The sequence below is a fragment of the Galeopterus variegatus genome, unplaced genomic scaffold (genome assembly GCF_000696425.1).
Source record: "Galeopterus variegatus unplaced genomic scaffold, G_variegatus-3.0.2 Scaffold8426, whole genome shotgun sequence".
NCBI classification, from domain to species: domain Eukaryota; kingdom Metazoa; phylum Chordata; class Mammalia; order Dermoptera; family Cynocephalidae; genus Galeopterus; species Galeopterus variegatus.
In genome coordinates, this window is record NW_007734537.1 from 1070 (window position 1) to 22279 (window position 21210).

General features: G+C 39.2%; 1 protein-coding gene across 1 annotated transcript in view; it reads left to right on the forward strand.

The window, feature by feature from the left end:
- Positions 1-5899: 5899 nt before the first annotated feature.
- PIK3R1 (phosphoinositide-3-kinase, regulatory subunit 1 (alpha)) overlaps positions 5900-21210 on the forward strand; it is a 29602-nt gene continuing 14291 nt past the window's right edge. The window contains exons 1-5 of the mRNA XM_008592882.1: positions 5900-5988; positions 6440-6514; positions 11832-11963; positions 12769-12970; positions 13165-13244. Coding sequence (XP_008591104.1) covers positions 11855-11963; positions 12769-12970; positions 13165-13244 — 391 coding nt within the window. The 5' untranslated portion in view covers positions 5900-5988; positions 6440-6514; positions 11832-11854. The remainder of the gene's footprint in view (positions 5989-6439; positions 6515-11831; positions 11964-12768; positions 12971-13164; positions 13245-21210) is intronic.

Consider the following 21210-nt stretch of genomic DNA (forward strand, 5'->3'; position numbering starts at 1 on the left):
GTATCTGAGAAAATTTACAAAATTCTATTTTAAATCTATTGGCAACTCTTAATTCCCTCCTACTAGTTATCTCTAAAAATAATGTAGTTATGGATGAAGATTTATTTTCACATTTACTCTTTCTACTTCCATTTTCAGTTGCCCATACTATTTTTCCCTCCTTCCTCCTCCAAAAGAAAGGTCCTTGTTTCTGCCAAGCTAAATATAATTTATTACACAATCATTCCAACTTCATTTTTCGCTCACGTTCAGAATACTAAAGTCTAACAACTCAAATAGATTAGTATTATAATTTTTATCGGGAAAAAGTGTGATAAGTTGAAGATAATATATTTTAATTATGACTTCCGAAAGATATTGAGGATTGTTTATATAGAGAATGAAAGGCAAAATGCAAATATCTGTCCTATCAAATGTGTTTCCAGTTTGCCACCTTAAAAAAGTATTGAAGATTTTTTCTGTTTTATAATAGTTTCTGGTCTTAAAATTTGCCATTGCAATTAGGTATTTCAAAAAATCTATTACCAATAATAATAAAGATTACATGAATAATTCTAACATTGATAATAGCTATCCATTAGTTTGTACTTTCTACACAGTGACCACTGTGCCTACCATGTTTATTTATATTCATCTCATCCTTATAACCTCATGTAATTATTCCCAGTTTACAGATGAAGAAACTGGGGTTCAATTAACTTGCCCAAGATCACACTCAGTAAGTGGCAAAATCAGAATCAAAACTCAGTCCTTTTTGGCTTTAAACCTGTGCTTTTAATCACTTCTATACTACTGATTAAACAGGTGTGTTCCAGAATTAAGGAACCCATATTTTTTTTTTGTTTGTTTTTTGTTTTTTAGTTTTTTTTAGCTACATTATCTTAGCCGAAGAGCACAGGCCAGCATTTGTTGTGGCATTGCCCATAGAGCTTAAGAAGTTTAAGGTTCAGGGTCTTAACAATTATAGGTATAAAGTGTGAACGTGCTTATAAGGTTTATTTAAGAAAAGTATGGGGATTTGTTAGATTTTTGCCCACCAGAATGTACATTTTTTATTTGAAGCCATGAGAGAGATTATTTCAGACAAATAAAGCTTTGACTCAGCAGCAGTTAGTAGACAGACTAACATCTTGATTTAATATCAGTCCACACTTTGCACATATACTTTCTTTTCTGTGTATTTGTATTACATTTTTAGAGGTAAGTGGCAGTTTTTCACACACTTCCAAGCTGCTTCCCTCAGTAATGAAATACTTGGCCTGGGCAATCTCTGGAGTCCCAGTGTTTCAGCTTAAATTTTCCACTCAGCCCTGCCAGGCACTAACTTTAAAATATCTTTTTTTATGGAGAACGCCTCCAAAAGGTGCAGCTGTGTGCTGGTTTCATCTTGCACTTCATAGCGGTGTTGGCACCACTTAATGCAAAGAATGCCACTGTCTCCCACACACCGCTGGTGCCCAAGGACTGTTGAGGCCTGTCCATATTAGTGGTTTGGGAAGGGCTTAAACTTGGAGAGAAGGCTCTCTTCTGTTCCATGTGATTGGTTGTCACCAGGGTAAAGGGGGAAAAAATAGAACTAGTGGAAAATGCAACATCTGATGTGTCACCCAAAATTCTTTCTACAACCTGGGACACCTAGCTCATTGGTGTCCTTTCTCATCAGTCTTGATGATTGATCCCTCCTTTCTTTTGAAATAATGTGTGTCTTGCTTGGATTCACCACTTTTAGACCGTTCTGCTGTTCCTTCTTTTTTTCTTTCTCCATTAGCAATATTAGTTTCTTTTGATAAAAAATGATTTAGTTAAGTGAAAAACTAGGGTTGGATTGTAGTAGATCAATCTACAGATTCATCCAGATTCTTGAGTGGACTTGGTTTGCCAGACCTTTACTATGCCACAACAGTCTTCAAGACCAAAACACATTCCTCGTTTAGATATAAAAATCTTCTTGGAAAATGAAATCTAATGAGAATGTATGTGTCAACTTTAGGAGGATCATAATATATGGGGTTTTGCTCGGTATCCCCACCCTATGTGATGTATATTTTTTGTATCTTCTTATATAATCCTTTAGTTACACTATGTTCTGGTTTACCACACTGTATGATGTAGTGCTTTATCATGGATTTTTCAAAGAACAACTTGCTGAATTTGGTAATTCCTAGCCATTGTCATTTGCTCTTGGAATTTCTTAAAATGGAATCTAATGAGAAAGTAAATATTGACCATGCATGTTTGATAGTACTAAAGGAATAGTTGCTTTTAAGATTGTTATAAAAATGAATATTTTGTTTTAGAATACTTTTTGGACTCTTGATGTTAATTGATCCTGTTTCCCAAAGTAGATGATGGGAACTTTAAAGCGTCTTGGGTAAAGCATCCATATTTCCTATATCTAAATATTTGAAAGAGAAAATGGATTTTGAATCACAGACATTGTACTTGGGAATAAGAAGGGTTTTTTTTTTCCTTAATTGTCTCTCCTTGTAAAATTTACCATTTAAAACCCGAAATACAAAATCATGATCAGCTGTGAGGATTCAAACATTTGAGCAATAAAGCTTTTTTTAATATTAACAATTTAATGGGAAATTTGCTTTATGCATCATAAAAGGAGTACTTATACTTCCTACTATCTATGTGTATTTTTTCTTCTATTTTAAATAACTTGGTGTGCATTTTGAGAAAAGCTCCAGTTGTCCTGCAGATCCCTGATAACTATCACAATGCTTTTCAGAAAATTCATCTGAAACCTGGATGGGTAAAACAAATGGTATTTTGTGCTCAGGATACTGCAGGTGAAATAACATTTTTTGCCAAACAAACATTGAAAGGATGAAGGAAAGTAAGAACATTTTGCTTTTTTAATTTTTTCACACTGATGTGAAGAAAGAGAGAGATGGAAACCCTTTTGTTTGTAGCATTTGCCAACCCAGCAATATAACAACTCTTGGATGCATATTTCAATCACAGTTAGATGAAATCTTTAATTATCGTTTAATTTAACTTTCATACTTGCCTGCAGAAATGATTGTGTTGATAAGATTCTGAAGAGATAAACCTTTATTAAGTAATTCCATTTTCAATGCCAGCATTACAGATTTTTTTTTTAAATAAAAAATGCCGGTGTAATTTATGAGGGAAGGGGGAGAGGAATTGGCATGTTAGTTGCATGAGTGTTGTGTGGATATGTGTGTTTGTGTAATTACCATTTAATCTTTAGCTTTTTGAGTTTTGGGGTGTGCTAAGACCTGTTAGTTTGAGAGGGCTAAGGTGAGACACTATAAGTGAATGTTAATAACATTTTCCTACACCATTTCTCAGCCTTTAGATTTCCCTTCTATTTCATAATGCTGATAGGATGATATTTCATTTTGTTTGGTGTAGAAGGTGTTTGTAGGAGAGGATACTTTGTGAGCTGGTAATATACTCAGGCAAAGGGAAGTGGTTTACAGTTTATCAGAGGAAATGAAATGGTGTGCTCTTTCATTTTATACTATTGAACATTGCTTTTCATTAAAAAGACGAAACTTTCAAGACATTTGTACTTTAAGTGCTTCTCAGATATTTTCATATTTTGAACATTCATTCATGCATTCATTCATTTATTGGCAGCTGGCCTGTACGGGGATCTGAACCCTGGACCACGGTGTTATCAGCAGCACGCTCTAACCAAGTGAGCTAACCAGCCAGCCAGATACATTCACATTTTAACATTTAGAGATTTGGAGGATGTCATTGCTAGATTTTTTTTTTTCCAATGGATCACCCACATGCATTTTCTTCTCAAAATAGTATGTCCTAAAACTTATTACTAACTTCAAACAGATGACTAGTGCTGTTCCAGGATATTTTGGTTCTGGAATTTAGAGTGGGACCTGGGAATCTGTATTCCTAGGAAGTTCTTCAGGTGATGCTTAGGCTCGGGCAAGTGTGGGAGACAATAGAGAAATGAGGTTACCCAGCTGTCTGTGCAGTGACTGGAGAGTTAGTGGGTTATCTGTTCTGTCTTCATGAAGTCCAAAATATCTTAGAGTAATATTGCAAAGGGAGGGTAGGACAAAGTCAACCAGGAAGATGAAATGGTAAACTCCGTGGGACCTTAAGTTCAAATATTGATTAGCCCTGCATCAAGATGCCCTGTCCTCAAGAATAGCTTTATAGTAGGGTCTTTGTCGCCCAAAGCTGACTCAGGAATCTTTCATCTGCCATTGACAAAATTTGCCCTTGCTCAGGCTATAGAACTGCACTTCCCAGTACTATGGTCACTAGCCACATATAGCTATTTCAATTTAAATAAATTTAAAAATTTAGTTTCTTAGTTGCAATGGCTACATTTTAAGTACTCAAAGCCATTGTGGCTAGTAGCTGCTTTATTGGAGAGCACAGCTATAGAACATTTCCATTATCACAGAAAGTTCTACTGGACAGCAGCACTGCTATAAGATTTTCCTCTGTAATTTAGCTAATTTAGCTCTTTTATCCTGGGTAGTTACAGTGGCTAATAGAGGTGGGTAGCAAGACCACATGTCCATCCATCGCAGGGGGTCTTGCCATTTGAAAACTTCTTAGGCCAGATGGTCTGGGTTAGCAAAATATTTTAAATCATGCTTAGTTCTCTAGGATCAAAATTTAATAACAGAATTTTACTTTTGTATTGTGAATCTGTTGTTGGTCTGTGTTGATTCTTAGTACTTGAAAATGGGCTTAATTAGAAATTTGCTTAATATGGTATATGGCTTATAATAAAAAATTTTACCACTGAAATAAAATTGCAAATATATAGTCTCTCTTAGGTTATATAAACTATCTATTCCTAAGTAAGAGTGCAGGTGACAACTCAAGTGTCTAAAAATAGGTGGCTAATAAACAGGTTGCACATATAGATATTTTCCTGAAGACTGTCATTTACCTGTAGTTTACATTTGGAGAAATTTGAGGTAGATATATTTAGCTCTCTCCTCTGGCATATTTTGAGAAAAAATATTTTTCCTAAAAATTATTTCATAATTTTTTGAGTGAGAATATGTTTATTAATGTAATGCTGAAGGAAGTTACTTATGAGTGCTATCTAATTAGATTTTTTTCTTTTGCATTATTACAATTGGTAAAACATGTAAATAAAGCATGGAAAAACAGTTTATGAAAGCATCATATTTCTTAAACTCCTAACTAGCCAAAATAGATGTAAACAAATAAAGGCTTTGACAGCAGTTACACAGGGACTTTATTTGATGTCACGTGGGCAGTGATCATTTGCATTGGCTTCCGTAGCTGATGCTTGGCCACCCTGGCACTTGTGAAACTTTGCAGCAAGAGTACAAAAGGAGGTCCACATACCCTGCATCTAAATATTGATATAAATCATATTAACAAACTGTTCGATGAAATCTCTTCTATCTTCCTACCTGGGCATTTATTCCTTCCTAATGACCAGGAGGCCAGATTTGAAATCAGATTTCTTGGGCTTCTTGGACTTATGCTTCAGTGCATGATGATGTGGACAGAGCTGACCTGGCTCATCCCTGGCTTCTCCCTGCACATCCAAACTCCAGTCCATCCCAAGCCCCTCTCACCCGGCCCCAGCCCCTCCTGGACTTAGGGGTGCACCTGGGCAGGAAGGTCTGCCCTGGGGAGGATGGACCTGGGGTAGAGGCCATTTGGCAGGGAATTCCAGGACTCTGGTTAGGTACTCTGTGTCCTAGGAGAAAAGAAACAGGTATGTCCCCTTGGCCCTGAGAGTGCACAGCCTGGCATTGGGGTCCCTTGCTGGGGCTTGACGTTGCTACTGTCAGATGTAATTAAGTTATTTTGTACTTAAATGTTGTTCATTGTGGTCTGATGCCTTGGACTACCCCAAATGAAATGTAATGGTGGGATCTCGTTTGTGTGCAGCTTTGGCTCTTCCGGACCTTGCAGAGCAGTTTGCCCCTCCTGACATTGCCCCGCCTCTTCTTATCAAGCTGGTGGAAGCCATTGAAAAAAAAGGTAACCAGACTGCTGGCGGGAGTCAGTTCATTTGTTACACCCTTATTTCATGGCTGTTATAATCTATATTTGTCTCTTGGGCATTCATTAAATAAATTTCCTACTGCCTGCTATGTGCAGATACTGTGCTAGACACACACGGGATCTGAGGCTGTGGACTGGGGAAATGATCTTGGTCTGTGATTTCTAACTCTAACATGTAGTTACTGTATGGAAACTATTAAATTCTCCATAATTTAATAAATATGACTAACTTGCTTCTTAGTGGCCAGATGGTTTGGCCAAAATTATTGACATGCCAGATAAGATTAATAGTAGGAGTTGACTTCCAGGAATATTTGGTACACATCTAGAACAGATACTGGATGGGAACTGGAATGCTGTCTGGCAGCAGGCTCACGGGTTCTCCAGAGAGCTATGTTTTGCATACACAGTCTGTTTTGTGTCCTAGGTCTGGAATGTTCAACTCTGTACAGAACACAGAGCTCCAGCAACCTGGCAGAATTACGACAGCTTCTTGATTGTGGTGAGTGTCACAGAGCTAGAAATACAGATGGGAAAGACAGGTCTTACCTTTCAGTTTCAGGTAGTACAAAAACACTTAAGTTAATCCATGCGATGTTTTAAGTTTAAAGGGAACTCGAATCTCGCAGTTTCCTCTGCCTTATATGGTAACAGTGCAAACCGGTGCAGTCCTTTGATGTTGTCTCCTGAGCTGGGGTGTGTGTGCAGGGCTGCCTGCAGGCATGTTGGCTTCTATCACAGCTGTAGCCCTAGGTCCCGCAGGACTTGCAGAGGGGAGAAACAACCCCTTGGGGTTTCTCTGGCTCCTTGTACCTGCCATCTTCCCTTGACCCTGCAGTTGTCTACAGCTAGTTCATCCGGATCACTTTAGAACATATTTATAAGCTTATGTCATTTCACAGATGTCTCTTCTGACCACCCTCTCCCCTTCATTACCTTTCCATTTCCTTGTCCATTTCCCCCTCTTTTTTGTTTTACTTTTCTCTGTCTGGCTTGCTTGCTTTTCTGTGTCACATACACATTAAGTAACATCATGATACTGTTATATTCAACGGTGTGCAGGTGAACCAACCGTCTGGGAAGAAAAAGCCCTGGTTCATAGCTTTGCCCATATCTGTAGTATAAATATTCCCATCCTGGTTGATGTCAAACTTTAAACCAACAAGATTTCCCTGAACGTGGAGTTGGGAAGAATTGAGAACATTTGGCTCTTGCGAGCCGGTACCTGCCAGCTCCAGCACATCACTGGTTAAAGCCAAGGGGTGGTTTTGTTATTTGCCCCCATCCCCCTTTTTCCATACAGAAAAAACTGTACAAATTAATTTACTAGCCATCTTTCCAGCAAGTCATCTTCTCATATCAACTTCTAGAATCTCTCAGATTCTTTATATTATTATAACACCTTTTTTTCCACCTGTAAGTTGTGCCTGACATTATTTTAACTGAATTTGGATGTTTGAGCCAAAAAGAGTGAAACCCAGTTTTGCAAGACTCTGCTTCAGAAGTATAATTGTATGAAGAATGCCCACATGGTGTTTAGTAAATGGGGATTTGAAGTGTTAGGCAGCTTCAAAACGAGGCAACTTGTGAAACTTTCTAGAAAAGACATTTCTTGGAGGAAGAAAGAAACTGGATCTTTATCAGTAAATACCTTCACTCAAAATGTACTGATCAAAAGTTTTGCAACTCTTCAAAAAAAGTTTTTTAAGCTTTATTTATTTATTTATTTATTTATTTATTTATTTATTTATTTATTTATTGTACATGGAAATCAGTCTTTCACATACAGGGAGGGTGTATCCTCTTTGTTGCTAAATTTTTTGTGCTTCCCGCAGAGGAGGTCATTCAAAGTTGACTGGCAGAAAACTCAAGGAGAAAAGGCTTGTTTTTCTATATTTCTAATAGCTTTACCAGGGTGTGAAGGAAACACTGAATTTTGTCATTAGCCAATTGAAATAGAGATACATGTTTTGGTCAGAAAATTGGTCAAATTGAACATGTTAAAAGTCACAGGAAATGTGTAGACATCAGAAACCGATGAAATGGAATTTACTTGAGAAATGGTGGTAATGGTGGTTAGGTTTTAAATGTGACCGATACAAATGATGCTGTTTAGCTAAAAATAAAAAAATGGTTTTTATACCGCCTGTGAGGTAAACAACCATTATTCACGTCAACAATATATTCTGACAGACAGCCTTTCTTCTCCATTGACATCAAAACACACACGTAGAAAATTGGTTTTATTTGGATTCTGTGCTATAAAAGTGTATTTTGTGGCAACAAATGAAAAAGTACACATTGTTCAGACTTGAGTGGGTCTGTGAGGACTGTTTTCAGCTTGAAGATTTTTCAATACATAAAAATATTTTACTATCTTGGAGGAAGATCTGAGATAAGTCATTTACACTGCAAAAAATCATGACTTTTAACCAACCTTGTGCATTACCAGTGTCTGAAAAGAACAGACATGGGGGACAACAGCCATTTTTGTTAGCACCTACTAAGTTATGTTATTTCATCCACACGTATATCTTGTGATATAAGTATTAGCTACGTTTACTCACCAGAAAAGGAAGCTAACCCTCAGCTAAGTAATTTCTCTAACGTTTTTCAGCAACGTCGCAAACCTGTGACTCGTATACAAATTGTTCTGACAGCAAAAGTCCTCGTTCTTTTTTTTCCTATTTTGCCCTAAAATGAATTCTTTCTTTCTTTCTTTCTTTCTTTCTTGTCTCATTTGAGTTTTAATGATATCAATTTCCTCTTGACATTTTTTGATTTCTCTTAACCTGAACCAGGCTTTCTCAACCTCTACACTATTAATATTTTAGGCTAGATAATTCTTTGTTGCAAGAGTTGGAGACTGTCCTGTGGCTGCTAGGATATTTAGCCACATCCCTGGCTTCTACCAACTGGGTCCCAGTAGCATCCTCTGCCAGTTGTGACAATCAAAAATGTCTTCAGATGTTGCCAGATGTCTCTTGGAGGGGCGTAAAAATCCCACCTCCACCCTCACCCTCGTGGAGAACCACTAACCTAGATAGAGATCAGTTAGGGAAGAGACTCCTGCATTGCAGTGGGAGGTGTGAAGTGATGGAGAGCTTACTGGTTGCCTGTCATGAATACAATGAAAAGTGAGGCAGAAGAGAATGTAAACTCCTCCAACCCAGAGCTAAAGATTATGCAGATCTCTAAATCATCACATGACAGATGTGTATAGCTATTGGGAGAGCATGTTAGGATAGTTTTAATGCAGAAAAGGAATCTTAGAGAGCACAAATCAGAAACCCCAAGGAACTTAAGAAGTTACATTACAAAAATAAATAAAACATACTGTGTCATCAGTTCTAGTGGAACTTGACATAAGGTGAGCTGATCCAAAGACCTGCATTAAGGTCATTTCATTCAAACACGATAAAATCCACAAACATTTAACACATTCTGTGTGCTGGCGCCTGAGGGATGCAGGTGAGAACCACAGTCCATGCCCTTGGGGTCTCTCATTTGAGCAGGGGAGACCCATAACCCCACATATTACCATATTGTTTGGTAAGTGTCCTGACAGAGGGGTGTCATTTCAGCACTGGGAGAACACAGGAAACCCTGCCTGAGAGAAGCACATGTGAAACATTTAGTGTCTCAATGTTTATCGCCATTTTCAGGATGAGCAGGTTAAGTGATATTAATTTGCTGGGCAAAGCATCATTATAAATGAAGCATGTGAGGCAAAGTATATGAGGGACAGAAGCTTGTCCCCTAGTCAGTGATTGTGAAGTGTTCCTGTAGTGATACACGCACAATTTTATTTGACAGTATTTTATTATGGCAGTAATTGCATTACTTTCAATGTAGATCCTCTATGCAAAGACCTAGTACTGCCCTTCCCACACTGTTAGAGATGTGAAGTGCCTCTGGTTAGTTCTTTGCAGGACATTTAAGTGATTTAACACTTTGCCTCTTCACCTTTTAAGTGTAATCATTCTTTTCCTCTAACTGACCTATCATATTTTGTGCCAGACTGAGTTTTCTTAGGGCTTTATGGTGTTGCATGATTATTTTCCATAACATCTGCCTACAATGAAGCAAGTTTGGTTTATGATAATATGTCCAAAGAATTTTTGTAGCCTTAGGCTAGGATGATTTATATTGTCATACTTAGTTCCAGGGTATCCATGATACCACCTCCTGTTCACTCGTGTGCTCAAACTCCAAGGAGTAAACTTTGATACTTTTCTCATTCTCTCCTAGGCCACAGCCCAGTCCAGTCAACGACCAAGTTATGTTACCTCTTGAAAATGTCTTGCACACTTCTAACTGCATTAGAATTCAGATCACATCACTTTGCTTCAGATTACCAAAATTGGTAGTTACTTCCAGCAGCCCCTCTTTCCATTTTATTCTTAAACACTACAATTAATAAACCTGTATAAGAAGGTGACATTTTGCCCATCAGCCCACCTTTCCTCTCATGAGCCCATGAGTCCCCAAATAACTTCAGGTTACCCTTCACGTTGCAAGTATACATCCTGCAGCAGCCCCCAAATGCTTCTCCTCATTTCTAGATGCCCATCGTCATTCCTGCCCCCAGACCTTTGTTCCCAGCACTCCTTATTTCTGTGGGGCTTTATGCCTTTTCTTATCCCAAGTACTCAGAGCACAGTGCATAGTGAGTGCTCAGGGTGTTTTTGATTACTGTCACCCTGTTTTTGAATTGCTTGACCTCTTCTCCAGCTGAGGGATTTACTAGACAGATACTCTTGTCTTATCTTTCTTCTGAGATAGTCTGATGCCCATGGGTTAGATTAGTAGTAATACTCAGATTTAGGGGGAAACATTCTGAAAATATTCAACTTATTTTTCTGGACATTCTTGAGACTGATTGTTAAAATTCTGTAATCTCTTACTACTTAATCAATCACCCTGTTAGGTTAAATTTACCTTAATTCTGAGATGCAGTATTTGTCAATTCAAGTTTCAGGAGACCTGGGAGTTTGCATTTCTCATTTTCCTGTTGAGGTTTTAGGGAAGATTTACTCTGTGACTAACAAACCCCAGGCAGAACCCTTTTCAATCAGGGCAGAACCACCCTCCAGAGGGTGTTTGGGAACGTGTGGGGTGGGGATTGGGGGGCAGGACAACAAGGCTATATTAGTTTGCTCAGGCCACCATAACAAAATGCCACAGACTGGGTGGCTCAAAAACAGAAATGTATTTCTCATAGTTCTGGAGGCTAGAAGTCCAGAGTGTAGGCAGGTGTGGTTTCTCGTGAGGTCCCGCGCCTTGGCTTGCAAATGGCCTGCTTCTCACCCTGTTCCCATGCTGTGTGTGTGCATTCCTGGTGTCTCTCCCTGTGTCCTAATCTCCTCTTCCTACAAGGATATCAATCAGATTGGATTAGAGTTTACTCTAACAGCCTCATTTTAACTTAATCACCTCTTTAAAAGCCCCATCTCCAAATACAGCCATTTTGAGGTTCTGGGGATTTAGGCTTCAACATATGAATTTGGGGAGAGACACAATTCAGCCCATAACAGGGGAATTTTTTTTTTTTTTTTTTTTTTTTTTGTCCCTAAGTCTGGGAGTATGCTGCTGGCATCACGGGCAGGGAGCCAGGCATGCTAAATGCTTGGAACATGTGGGATAGACCGGCACAAAGAAAAATTGTTCTACCCAAAATGACAAGAGCAACCCCTAGGAGAAACACTGCTAATAAATATTGTTTCCTTTCCTATACCTCACTTAAATGTTCAGAAAATTGGCCCAACTGATGTATAAAATAAATGTCTGAAGTATTTCTTAAAATGGTTCTTTTCTAGATACGGCCTCTGTGGACTTGGAAATGATTGATGTGCAAGTTTTAGCAGACGCTTTCAAACGCTATCTCCTGGACTTACCAAATCCTGTCATTCCAGTAGTCGTTTACAGTGAAATGATTTCTTTATCCCAAGGTTTGTTTCTCTTCTGAGAATCTCACTGAACACATATTGAGATGTGGATGTGTTTGTAAACTCTATTATGTGCTGCATATAAAGAGATAGTATTTAGAAAATAGTAATAGTAACCTGCCCCTCTCCTTCACTACCACCCAAAGTTACCTTCCTTATCAGGGCATTCGATGAAAGACTCAGATTCTCGTCTGCTTAGGAAGACTGCCTGCATAACAAAATGGCTAACTGTTTACCTTTTATCAGTATTAACAAAGTTCACTACATTAATAATAGACTTGGTGTTCCCAGTACTAGTGTCAGATTCAGGAAACTGGGATTAGGGCCCAGTAACTGGGGGTGTCCTTGTCATCTCCCCCGAGTGGCCATAGCAAAACGTGTTGAGGGAAAAGGGCTCTCAGCTTTAGGAGCTCAGGCTCAGTTAGTGCTTTGGGGACAGGAAATTGTGGTTCCTAACCTTCAAAGTTAAAACTTGTGGTACTTATCTGATGCTCCTCTGAATTAGCCAATCACACTTGAAGCTGCTCAATAGAGGGCCGGTTCCTGTCAGCACACCCTGAACAGCTTGTGGTTTTTTTACACGAAGAGTTTCTTGCATTTTCATCTGACTTGAGCTTTCTACTTTCTCACAATGCATTTTCTAATGAGAAGAACAAATGTCCAGTGTGCTCCTCCTGATAACTTTTTAAATGACTCCTCCTATAGCTAGAAGAAAGAACAGACATTTTCTAGGTGTTTATTGATATCTATGAATAGTCTCCTATTCTTTCTTCTTTTCTTTTTTTCTTCCTTTGTTTTCAACGTGTAGAAGTACAAAGCCCCGAAGAATATATCCAGCTGTTGAAGAAGCTCATTAGGTCACCTAACATACCTCATCAGTATTGGCTTACACTTCAGTATTTGTTGAAACACTTTTTCAAGCTCTCTCAAGCCTCCAGCAAAAACCTCTTGAATGCAAGAGTGCTCTCTGAAATTTTCAGCCCTATGCTTTTCAGATTCCCAGCAGCCAGGTAAGTCAAAGAAAAGAAATGTATTTTGGGGTAATGAGGGTAGTCCTAAATTGATTGGTCATTAAACATTTTCTAATGATACTACTGCACAGATGCATGTGCAGATTTATATCACACAATGACTTGAATGTGTATAAATGAAAATGAGTTTGTTTTTAGGGAAGAGATTTCTAATAGAACTCTCTTTTTTGTAGCTCTGATAATACTGAACACCTCATAAAAGTTATAGAAATTTTAATCTCCACTGAGTGGAATGAACGACAGCCTGCACCAGGTAATGCTTTTTGAACATTTCACATTCTCTCACTGTTCATTTTTCAGAACCTTACAAATGGTGGCTTTAGACCTCTTCCGAAGTAATACAGGTTTATTCTGTAGAATTGCAGTCCATAGTAATATGTTACCTTGTGATTAAAAGAAAAAATATCTGAGTGGTAGTGCATATGTACAGTAAATATTCAGATTTTAATATTTGCGGATTTTAAATTATCTTGGTTTTAAATAGAATTGTGAGAGCTCCCTGTGCCCTTCAACTTTTATGTTTCTAGTTGTTGAATAAATTTATGGAGTTCATTTTAGTTGTTGACATTTTTGTTTTTGTTTCTAATACTTATAAAGTAGGGGATTTATAATTACTATATAATTTAAAGTATTTTAGAATGTGTTTTTTGGAAGCAGGTATGCTGAGAAATGTCTGTCAAAATAAACATTTTCAATAATGCAAGCAGTATGAAACCAGAGTGTTCACTGCAGCAAGTCAGAGCAAGCCAGACACTTCTTTGAAAGTAGGCTGGCGTTCAATTAGCCATTTAACAAAGCAGGAAATGTAAACCGTGTTAGCAGTGGATTTAATTTAAACTGATGTATTTTTCTTCTACTGCAGAAAGTCTAAACAACCTCACTTTGCTATATTCTGATTAAAAGTTAGCTAATGGAGGCTGGTCATTAAGGATAGTGATTAGGGTCCTATAAATGAAGTGTAGTTTCAGGACCAATAGAAATCGTTGCTTGTAGTCGTAATTTATGCCTAGAATTTAAATGAAACACCATGAATTTATTATCTAGTATGGGTAACTCATGAAGATTAACATATTTATCTCTGTATGAACTGGCATGGAAACCCAGTTAGCAGTGTCACGTAGTGGAGAATTAGTTGTGCTTTTTAATCAGGTATTGCATAGCTAGGCTTGATTGTTCGCATTTGGATGGGGTAGCCTGAGAGAGATATTGGTGTACGCTTAACACCCACCTGTGGCAATGGGATAGAGGATGAGGGGAAGGTGGGGGGGGATGGTAGGTAACCACTTAAGGTGCAGGTATTGGGAAGGGCTTCTTTGGATAGGCTCAAAATACTGTAGCAAAGGTGAGAGAGGCATCAGATACAGTAGATAAGGCAAGCATGGTATGTTCCAAATGTTCCAAATCACAGCAACCAGAATGTTTAACAGATATGCCCAGCATTGTAGGTACACTGCATCGGAGAAGATTGTCAACAAGTGTGGCCTAGGACTTTAGTCCAGAGGCGGCCAAAAGGTTTCATCTCATGTGACTGCTCTGATCACTTGTTTAGTGATTTGGGGGGCTCTGTGTTGATGTTCAGAGGCTGACCTTTGACTTAGAAGGGGAAAGAATGAATAAGGGGGCATGGGAAGTGGCAATCGAGCCATTGTTGACTCCCTCATCCCTAGACTAATTGCATAGGTGGCGAAGGAAGAGGACTAGCAAGAATGAGCAAGACCCTGGGCCAAAGACCTTTCTCTTCCTCCTGACCAGTGTTGAGGTGTCTCTTAAAGACTAGGGAGAGCTGGCCCTGCTTACAGTGAAGGGTTAGGGGGTGGTCCTGGTCTTCTCAGTGGCTACCTCCAGAGAGGGGAACACATGGAGGCTAAAATCCAGACAGGGTTTGACATATATCCACAAATGAATTTGTCACATAATGTTTTTGAGAATTTCTACTACACAGTGTGTAGTAGAGTCACTGGTGAAGTTTGATTGGTCCGACTGGTGTAAAGTGGTTAAACGTCTTTATCAGACTTAGCCTAATTCCACCAAAGTAAAAATTTATCTGCATTCATTTTTATAATGCACCCTTAAAGCTGCTTGAAATGTCAAAGGACTCTACATTCCTCTGCTAAGAAATTGGTGCACCAGTTTCAAAGAAGGATTAGTTCTGTCAGCTTTGCTAAAGAATAACAAAGCCTTGAACATTTGCTAGATCATCCCAGTATTCATGCGACCTCTTCAAGAAAAATTAAATCCAAGTAATTTTTAAATCCTAGTTTGAGCTGTTTTTTCCTTTGTGTGATATCTCTTAGCCATTCTGAAAATTGTCTAGGCGTTTTGGAATTAAACGGATGCTTCAGTGTCTCTACCCACCCAAGGAAAAAAATGTGCTCATCCTGAACACCTTTGTATTCAGGAATGGCTCCAGTGCAGATACTTAGCAGGGCACCTGGGTTAAAGAAATGATTTCTTAGGCCTTATAGGAATGCAACATTTTCCTGGAGTCCTTCATCACTGCCCCAGCATGTGTTAGTACCAGAGGGCTTTGGAAGCACGGCAGGGCACATCTCCAGGGAATGGTCATAAATCAGTCATTTGTAATAACTTTGTTGTTGTGAACAGAAATGAGTACTTGAATGAAATTTAAAGGGGACAGAAAGCATATAGATATTTTTTCTAGTATTTACCTGGTAGAACTTGAAATGATAAGTAAAGTTGATGACGTTTGAGGCAAAGTATCAATTCAAATAAATCCCATTAGCACATAGCATCTAATTAAATAGTAGGTGGGTGTGTGCATACTCTAAGTACAAAAAGTACTTTAGAGATGCAGTTGGTGACTTTTTAGGGTAATTGAGTAGACAGAAAAAGCTCACTGGAACAAACAGGACTGGAAATGGGCTTTGAAGAATAGGTATAATTTGAATAGAAGGAGAAAAATAGCATTTTGGTCTACGGAGTTTAAAGATTTATTTAAAATAAATTGCAAAGTACCAAAATTGTGGCTTGGTATTTTACAAAAGCAGTAAATATTTTCAGTGACAGTATCATAAACAGCATCATTTTAGAATAGAAAGCATTGTCCAGCTCTGCCATTTTGGGTATGAAACAACTGAAGCCCACAGAGATTGAGAGGCTCACCCTGTGCTGCCTGGCCAGCGGGTACCAGAGCTGGGTCTGCTGGGGAGCCGCACCCTGGACTCCAGCCTGTGCTATCTGCTGCCCCGTGCTGCCTGGGTTTTTTGGAAACTTCGCGAGCAATAGGGCTGCTTTTAGTGCTTTCAGTCCTCTGAAGTTTCCAGCATGTAATAAATGAAATTTATTTTCATAGTTACATGTAACTATGAAATTAGCTCCTGTGGGTCACATATAGTAGAAACCCACAATGCAATGTTTATAGCTTTGGGGGCAAGGCTCTGATTTGTGCCATCAACGTACAGCAAGAACAGCAGGTGTTTTGAGTCAAACAGGTCTGGATATGCGTGTCACCTCTTTGCTACTTATTTGCTAAGTTCTTCATCAAGTAACTCAGCTTTTCCAAACGGTTTTCCAGACTGTGAAATGGGGATAATGCTTCTCTCCTGGTGTTGTGAGGATTAAATGAGCCAATAAGTACTGAAACTTATAACCCCGTCGAGTCTCTCTACAATCTATTATGTCACCTACAGCTTTTTAAGACCCTGCCGGAGCTGGCCTCATTTTGCAGCTCTTCAGTCCACCATTCCTAGTTAGTTCTCTGAATCCTGTCAGGCCATTCTCCCTAGTACCCCACATTCCCAGCCAGCAGAGCCAGGGCCTCTGGGAGCCTATGGGGGATCAGTGCAAATTTGAAAGAGACACTCTGGGCATTTGCCTCCCTGGTAGGTGCATTGCTTGAAGGGAAGAAGGTGCCTTTGTATGATACCCTTTTCCTCTGTGTATGGCTTGGTGAGTGGAATGGCCTGGATTTCAGCACCACTCCCCTTGTCACCTAGCCCAAGTGCCTTTGCACAGTGCACAGGATGTATAACTGTACATAGTGGCCCCAAACTGTGCCATCCACTTAATCTGCACCCACGCAGGTCCTCGCCCTGCTTTATGTGCAGGTTAAGTCGACCCATTCAATGTTTATGCCCTTAAGCCCCTTGTCCTCTTATACTTAACTGTTCTGTAGTTTTTCCTATTAGTTTAATCTGCTCAACTACATTTCTAAAGGGCAATGTCAAAGGCTTTTTCTCCTTTTGAGTTCTTCCTAGCATAGAACTGGGCACAACATAACAATCATTTAAATTTTAAAAAATTCTTTTATAAATTTCTCAGCTTTCAAACAGCTTTTACACAGCAACTCATTTAATGCATCCAGCAACCCTGTGAAGTAAGGATTCTCCTCTTTTATGGAGGGAAACTAGATTTGGGAAGGTTAAGCACACAGTAAGCTTTCAGAACTTTGTTGGTAGTTTGCTGTTCTCTTTGTTACTAAAAGTCTTAAAAACATTTAAAGCTGAACAGCAGGTTTTCTTGATTCATTATGTGTTATGTTTGCCCTATTAATACTCAGATAAGTAGGTTTCTATACGGCAAGAAAAGAAAAACAGGTCCATTTAACACAGGATGTCTTTGAATGAAACCTATTCTAAATATATTTACATATTTCAGATTTCATAGAGATATTCAGAATATTAATGTAGCCTAATTGGAGTCTAATATTGCACCCTCAAACCCAGAGTAGAAAATAAATGACTCTTTTTCCCCCTGCCCTTCTACACCTGTCACAGTTAATTTTTAACCACCAGTGCATTGCAAAACATTCATCCTGAAGAGCCTGATTCATAAATCTTGTTTTAAATGCTCTGGGCTTGATTTTCAACCAAGACTAAAAAGAGAGTGCTAAGGTAGAGGGAAACGACTTTCAAAGAGTTTTACTTTTCTCTGATATATTTTTTTATTAGGTTTAAAATGTGGTCTGACATTAGAAGTTTGTTTCAAAGGTAAGAAATGAAACCTTGAGGAAAATAAATGCATGCATTTAGATGGTTAAAAGTAAACAGAAGCAAGCCACACCAGGTTTTATAAAAAAAAATAGCAAATTTTATTTGTGCTTGAGAGATGTATTTCTGTGCACTGGAGGGGGAGAGTCAGTTTTACTTTTGTTTTCATGGTGCAGCCTTCTCTTTCTCTCAAGGGACAGGATCTGAGGGGTAAGTCAGAGGGGAGGTGTTTTTTATTCTGCTAAGCCATGGGTGTGCCTTCAGAAACCTTGCAGAAAGTGTCAGATTTTATGCATATGTAAACCTGGGTTTATTTATAAACTTAAATGACATTTTCTTAGCACAAGGTCCTTAGGAGCACTGGATGTGGAGTAATGAATTTGCATCATCCTGAAAGGCCTTTCTGTCCTAAGTTGTCTTAAATTGAAATCATCAAAAGAGGCATTCATTTTACCTTTACACAAAGATTTTGGTTCATTTATTTTTTTTCTCACAGCCCTTTTTTTTTAATGGTCTTTTGTTCATCAGTGATGGCTTACAAAAACATTTAAGAAGTTTTACAGGTTGAAAGCTGTTTGTGGAACATTCGCTACTTGATTGTGATTTGCACGTATGAGATAGTGTTCAGTCTAACTTTCAAACATACTTTAGTGATCAAGAAGCATTTTCCTGACTAGATTGCATCAGCTGAGAAGTGAAATAATGGCTGTTTTTGCCTCTGAAATGAGTTTTACGAAACTTTAAGGAAAGGAAAAGTAATACATATTGTTTTAAAGAATCCAGAAGGTAAAGTTAGTTTTCGATTATGTATGTGAGTTTCCAATGTGGCTGGGTCTTTGAGGTCCCATATAGATGCTGACATAAAAATAGAAGTTGTCCTGAAAGAGCTTAGCAGCCACATGAAAAGTATTTCCCAATTTATTAGGACATCCGTGCTTTTGAATTACTAGTTAACTTGGTGAACTATATAGATTAAGTGACAGTTGTACAATTGTGTTTATTAGTTTCTGTGAAATTTGGACATAGTGTGAGATGAAGGAAATATATGTTAAGTTGACTGTTTTTGGCTGTCCAGTTAGCTCACTTAGAGTGTGGTGCTGATAACACCAGGGTTGGGGATTCTATCCCTGTAGGGGCCAGCTGCCAAAAAAAATAATTAACCATTTTCCTCCCAAGCAGGAATTACTGATTCTTTTCTACCAGCAGAGGGCTCCCTTTTTAAGCTAATAAAGAGCATGTGTCTTGCCAATGACTTTCCAAAGACTAAAATTCAAAGGGAAAGGATTCAGTTCACACTTTCGGTAATATAATAAAACCTCTATGGTAGATGATTGTATGTATTGTGAGAAATTTTTTTGAAACAAAGTTTTTCAAATCTATTTTAAGACTTTCTGTAAGTAGAGGATATACTGCTTTCCAGTGGATAATTTTCTAAAACAGAAAATATACTTTTGGACTTACATTTTAATCTGAAAAGGTTTTGACAAGTAACATCATGTGAATCCAGACAGGTATGCTTAAGATACTGATGTTTGCAATGTTTCTAGCTTTAGAAAGGCTATTTTTTAAAAATAGGACAAGATTATGCAGCTCAGGATGCAAGGTTATTCTCTGAACTAACCATATGTCTCTGTGATCAGCTGGCAGATTCACTTATAGTCTGTATTTTTTCCACTGGGAAAGAAAGAAAGATTTTTAATATATCAGTTGCACCAAAGGAAAGTTTGTAAAATTACTTTCATTGTGGGTTTAGCAGCACTTCCCAGATATTTTGAGTAACTGTGAAGCTGGTTCCTCCTGTTTGCCTGTGTGGACTTTATGTCAGCACCCACATCTTTCTTTATCACATATATGACCATTGGATCACCTTCCCATACAGAGTATGAGGGTGCTATTGACAGAACCCATGTTTCTTCAAAGGGAATGAAAAGGTAGCTGCCTTTTTTCTTTTTTTTAACTTAAGTAAGCTAAAAATAGAAAACAGAGAAAGCCAGTGTTTGTTGTAGGTGTGAAATTTTTTGCATGTGGCTTCAAAGAAATTAACTTCAGTTTCACTTGTCAGTTTTTACTTTCTCTGGCAGAGGGATAGTAGGATCAGAAGCAGTGGGTGGAGAAAGGAGTTTAGGATCACACGTCAGAAGGCTGGGTTCCTAGTGCTGCAGTTGTGCAAACCACTTCACCCCTCGGGGTCAGACTTTTTCTTTTTCTTTTTCTGTAGCATGAAGGAATTGATTGAGGTGATCTCTAAAGTACTTTCTGGTTTTAAGGTTTGGTGATTTTTGTGACTTTACACTGTGTTATGATTCTCAGGATAACATTAAACCCATCTATGCCAATGGCAAGTGAAAATTTTCTTAGGTGAAATTTCCGTTCTTTAAATAGTAGCCAACAGTCCTATGTCTGCTTCTGTTGTACCTGTCTCAAATAAAGGACAGAAATCCTCTAGAAAGGTATGCCCTTCTCTGCCCTATCCTTTGCCCCATGTAGCCAGAACATAACTAATGCAGGCATTCCTTTTAATTATTAGAAAGTTGCATAGCCATTCAGTGCAGTTGAGATTGACCTCAGAAAAACAGCCCCAGCGTTTGGTGTTGTTTCTCCTGTCTTCCCATGCTCGTGGAGTGCAGTATCTGTGTGGCGTTCTAATGGTCTTCCTGAAGATGCCCTCCTGCTACCACTGAACATGTGTGCGGTCTGGTCCCTGCCTGAGCTGCTCCATCAGGGCTTTCCTGTGACACCTGCGGGGCTGTCTGTGCGAGCGTGGGAGGAGGTGCCTGAGGTGGACACGAGCGGGGCACCGTGTTCTGGGCTGTTCCGAGAGGTTCAGGCCCTGACAAGCGCGGCTTTGATTCTATTTTCTGCTGAACTAGCTCCGCCACTTCCTGTGTTTGGCCGCGCATAGAGAGCCTCACTTCACTGGCGGCCGCTCAGCCCGAGAGCCAGCAGCCAGCGCGCCGCTTCCAGCGTGCGACGGTGACAGACTATTTTCGGGGCCCTCACAATGGCCCTTCTCATTTCCTCGGCGAGAACGAGCAACTTGCTCTTGCACTGGCCACTTGTCAGCCCCCGACAACTTTGACTTTGACTCGGGCTCCCCTCCCCCACCCGAAAGCCCTAGCTCAGCAAATATTTGAACCTGCCCAAGTTAATCATGAAGCCGCGATCTTTATCTCAGGGAGCCGTGCGAGCGGGCGCCCGGCCTCCCTCCTCCCCGCTGCGGGAGCCAGCTCCGGTTGGCGGCTCGATGGGGAGCGGGCCGTGAGCGGGCCG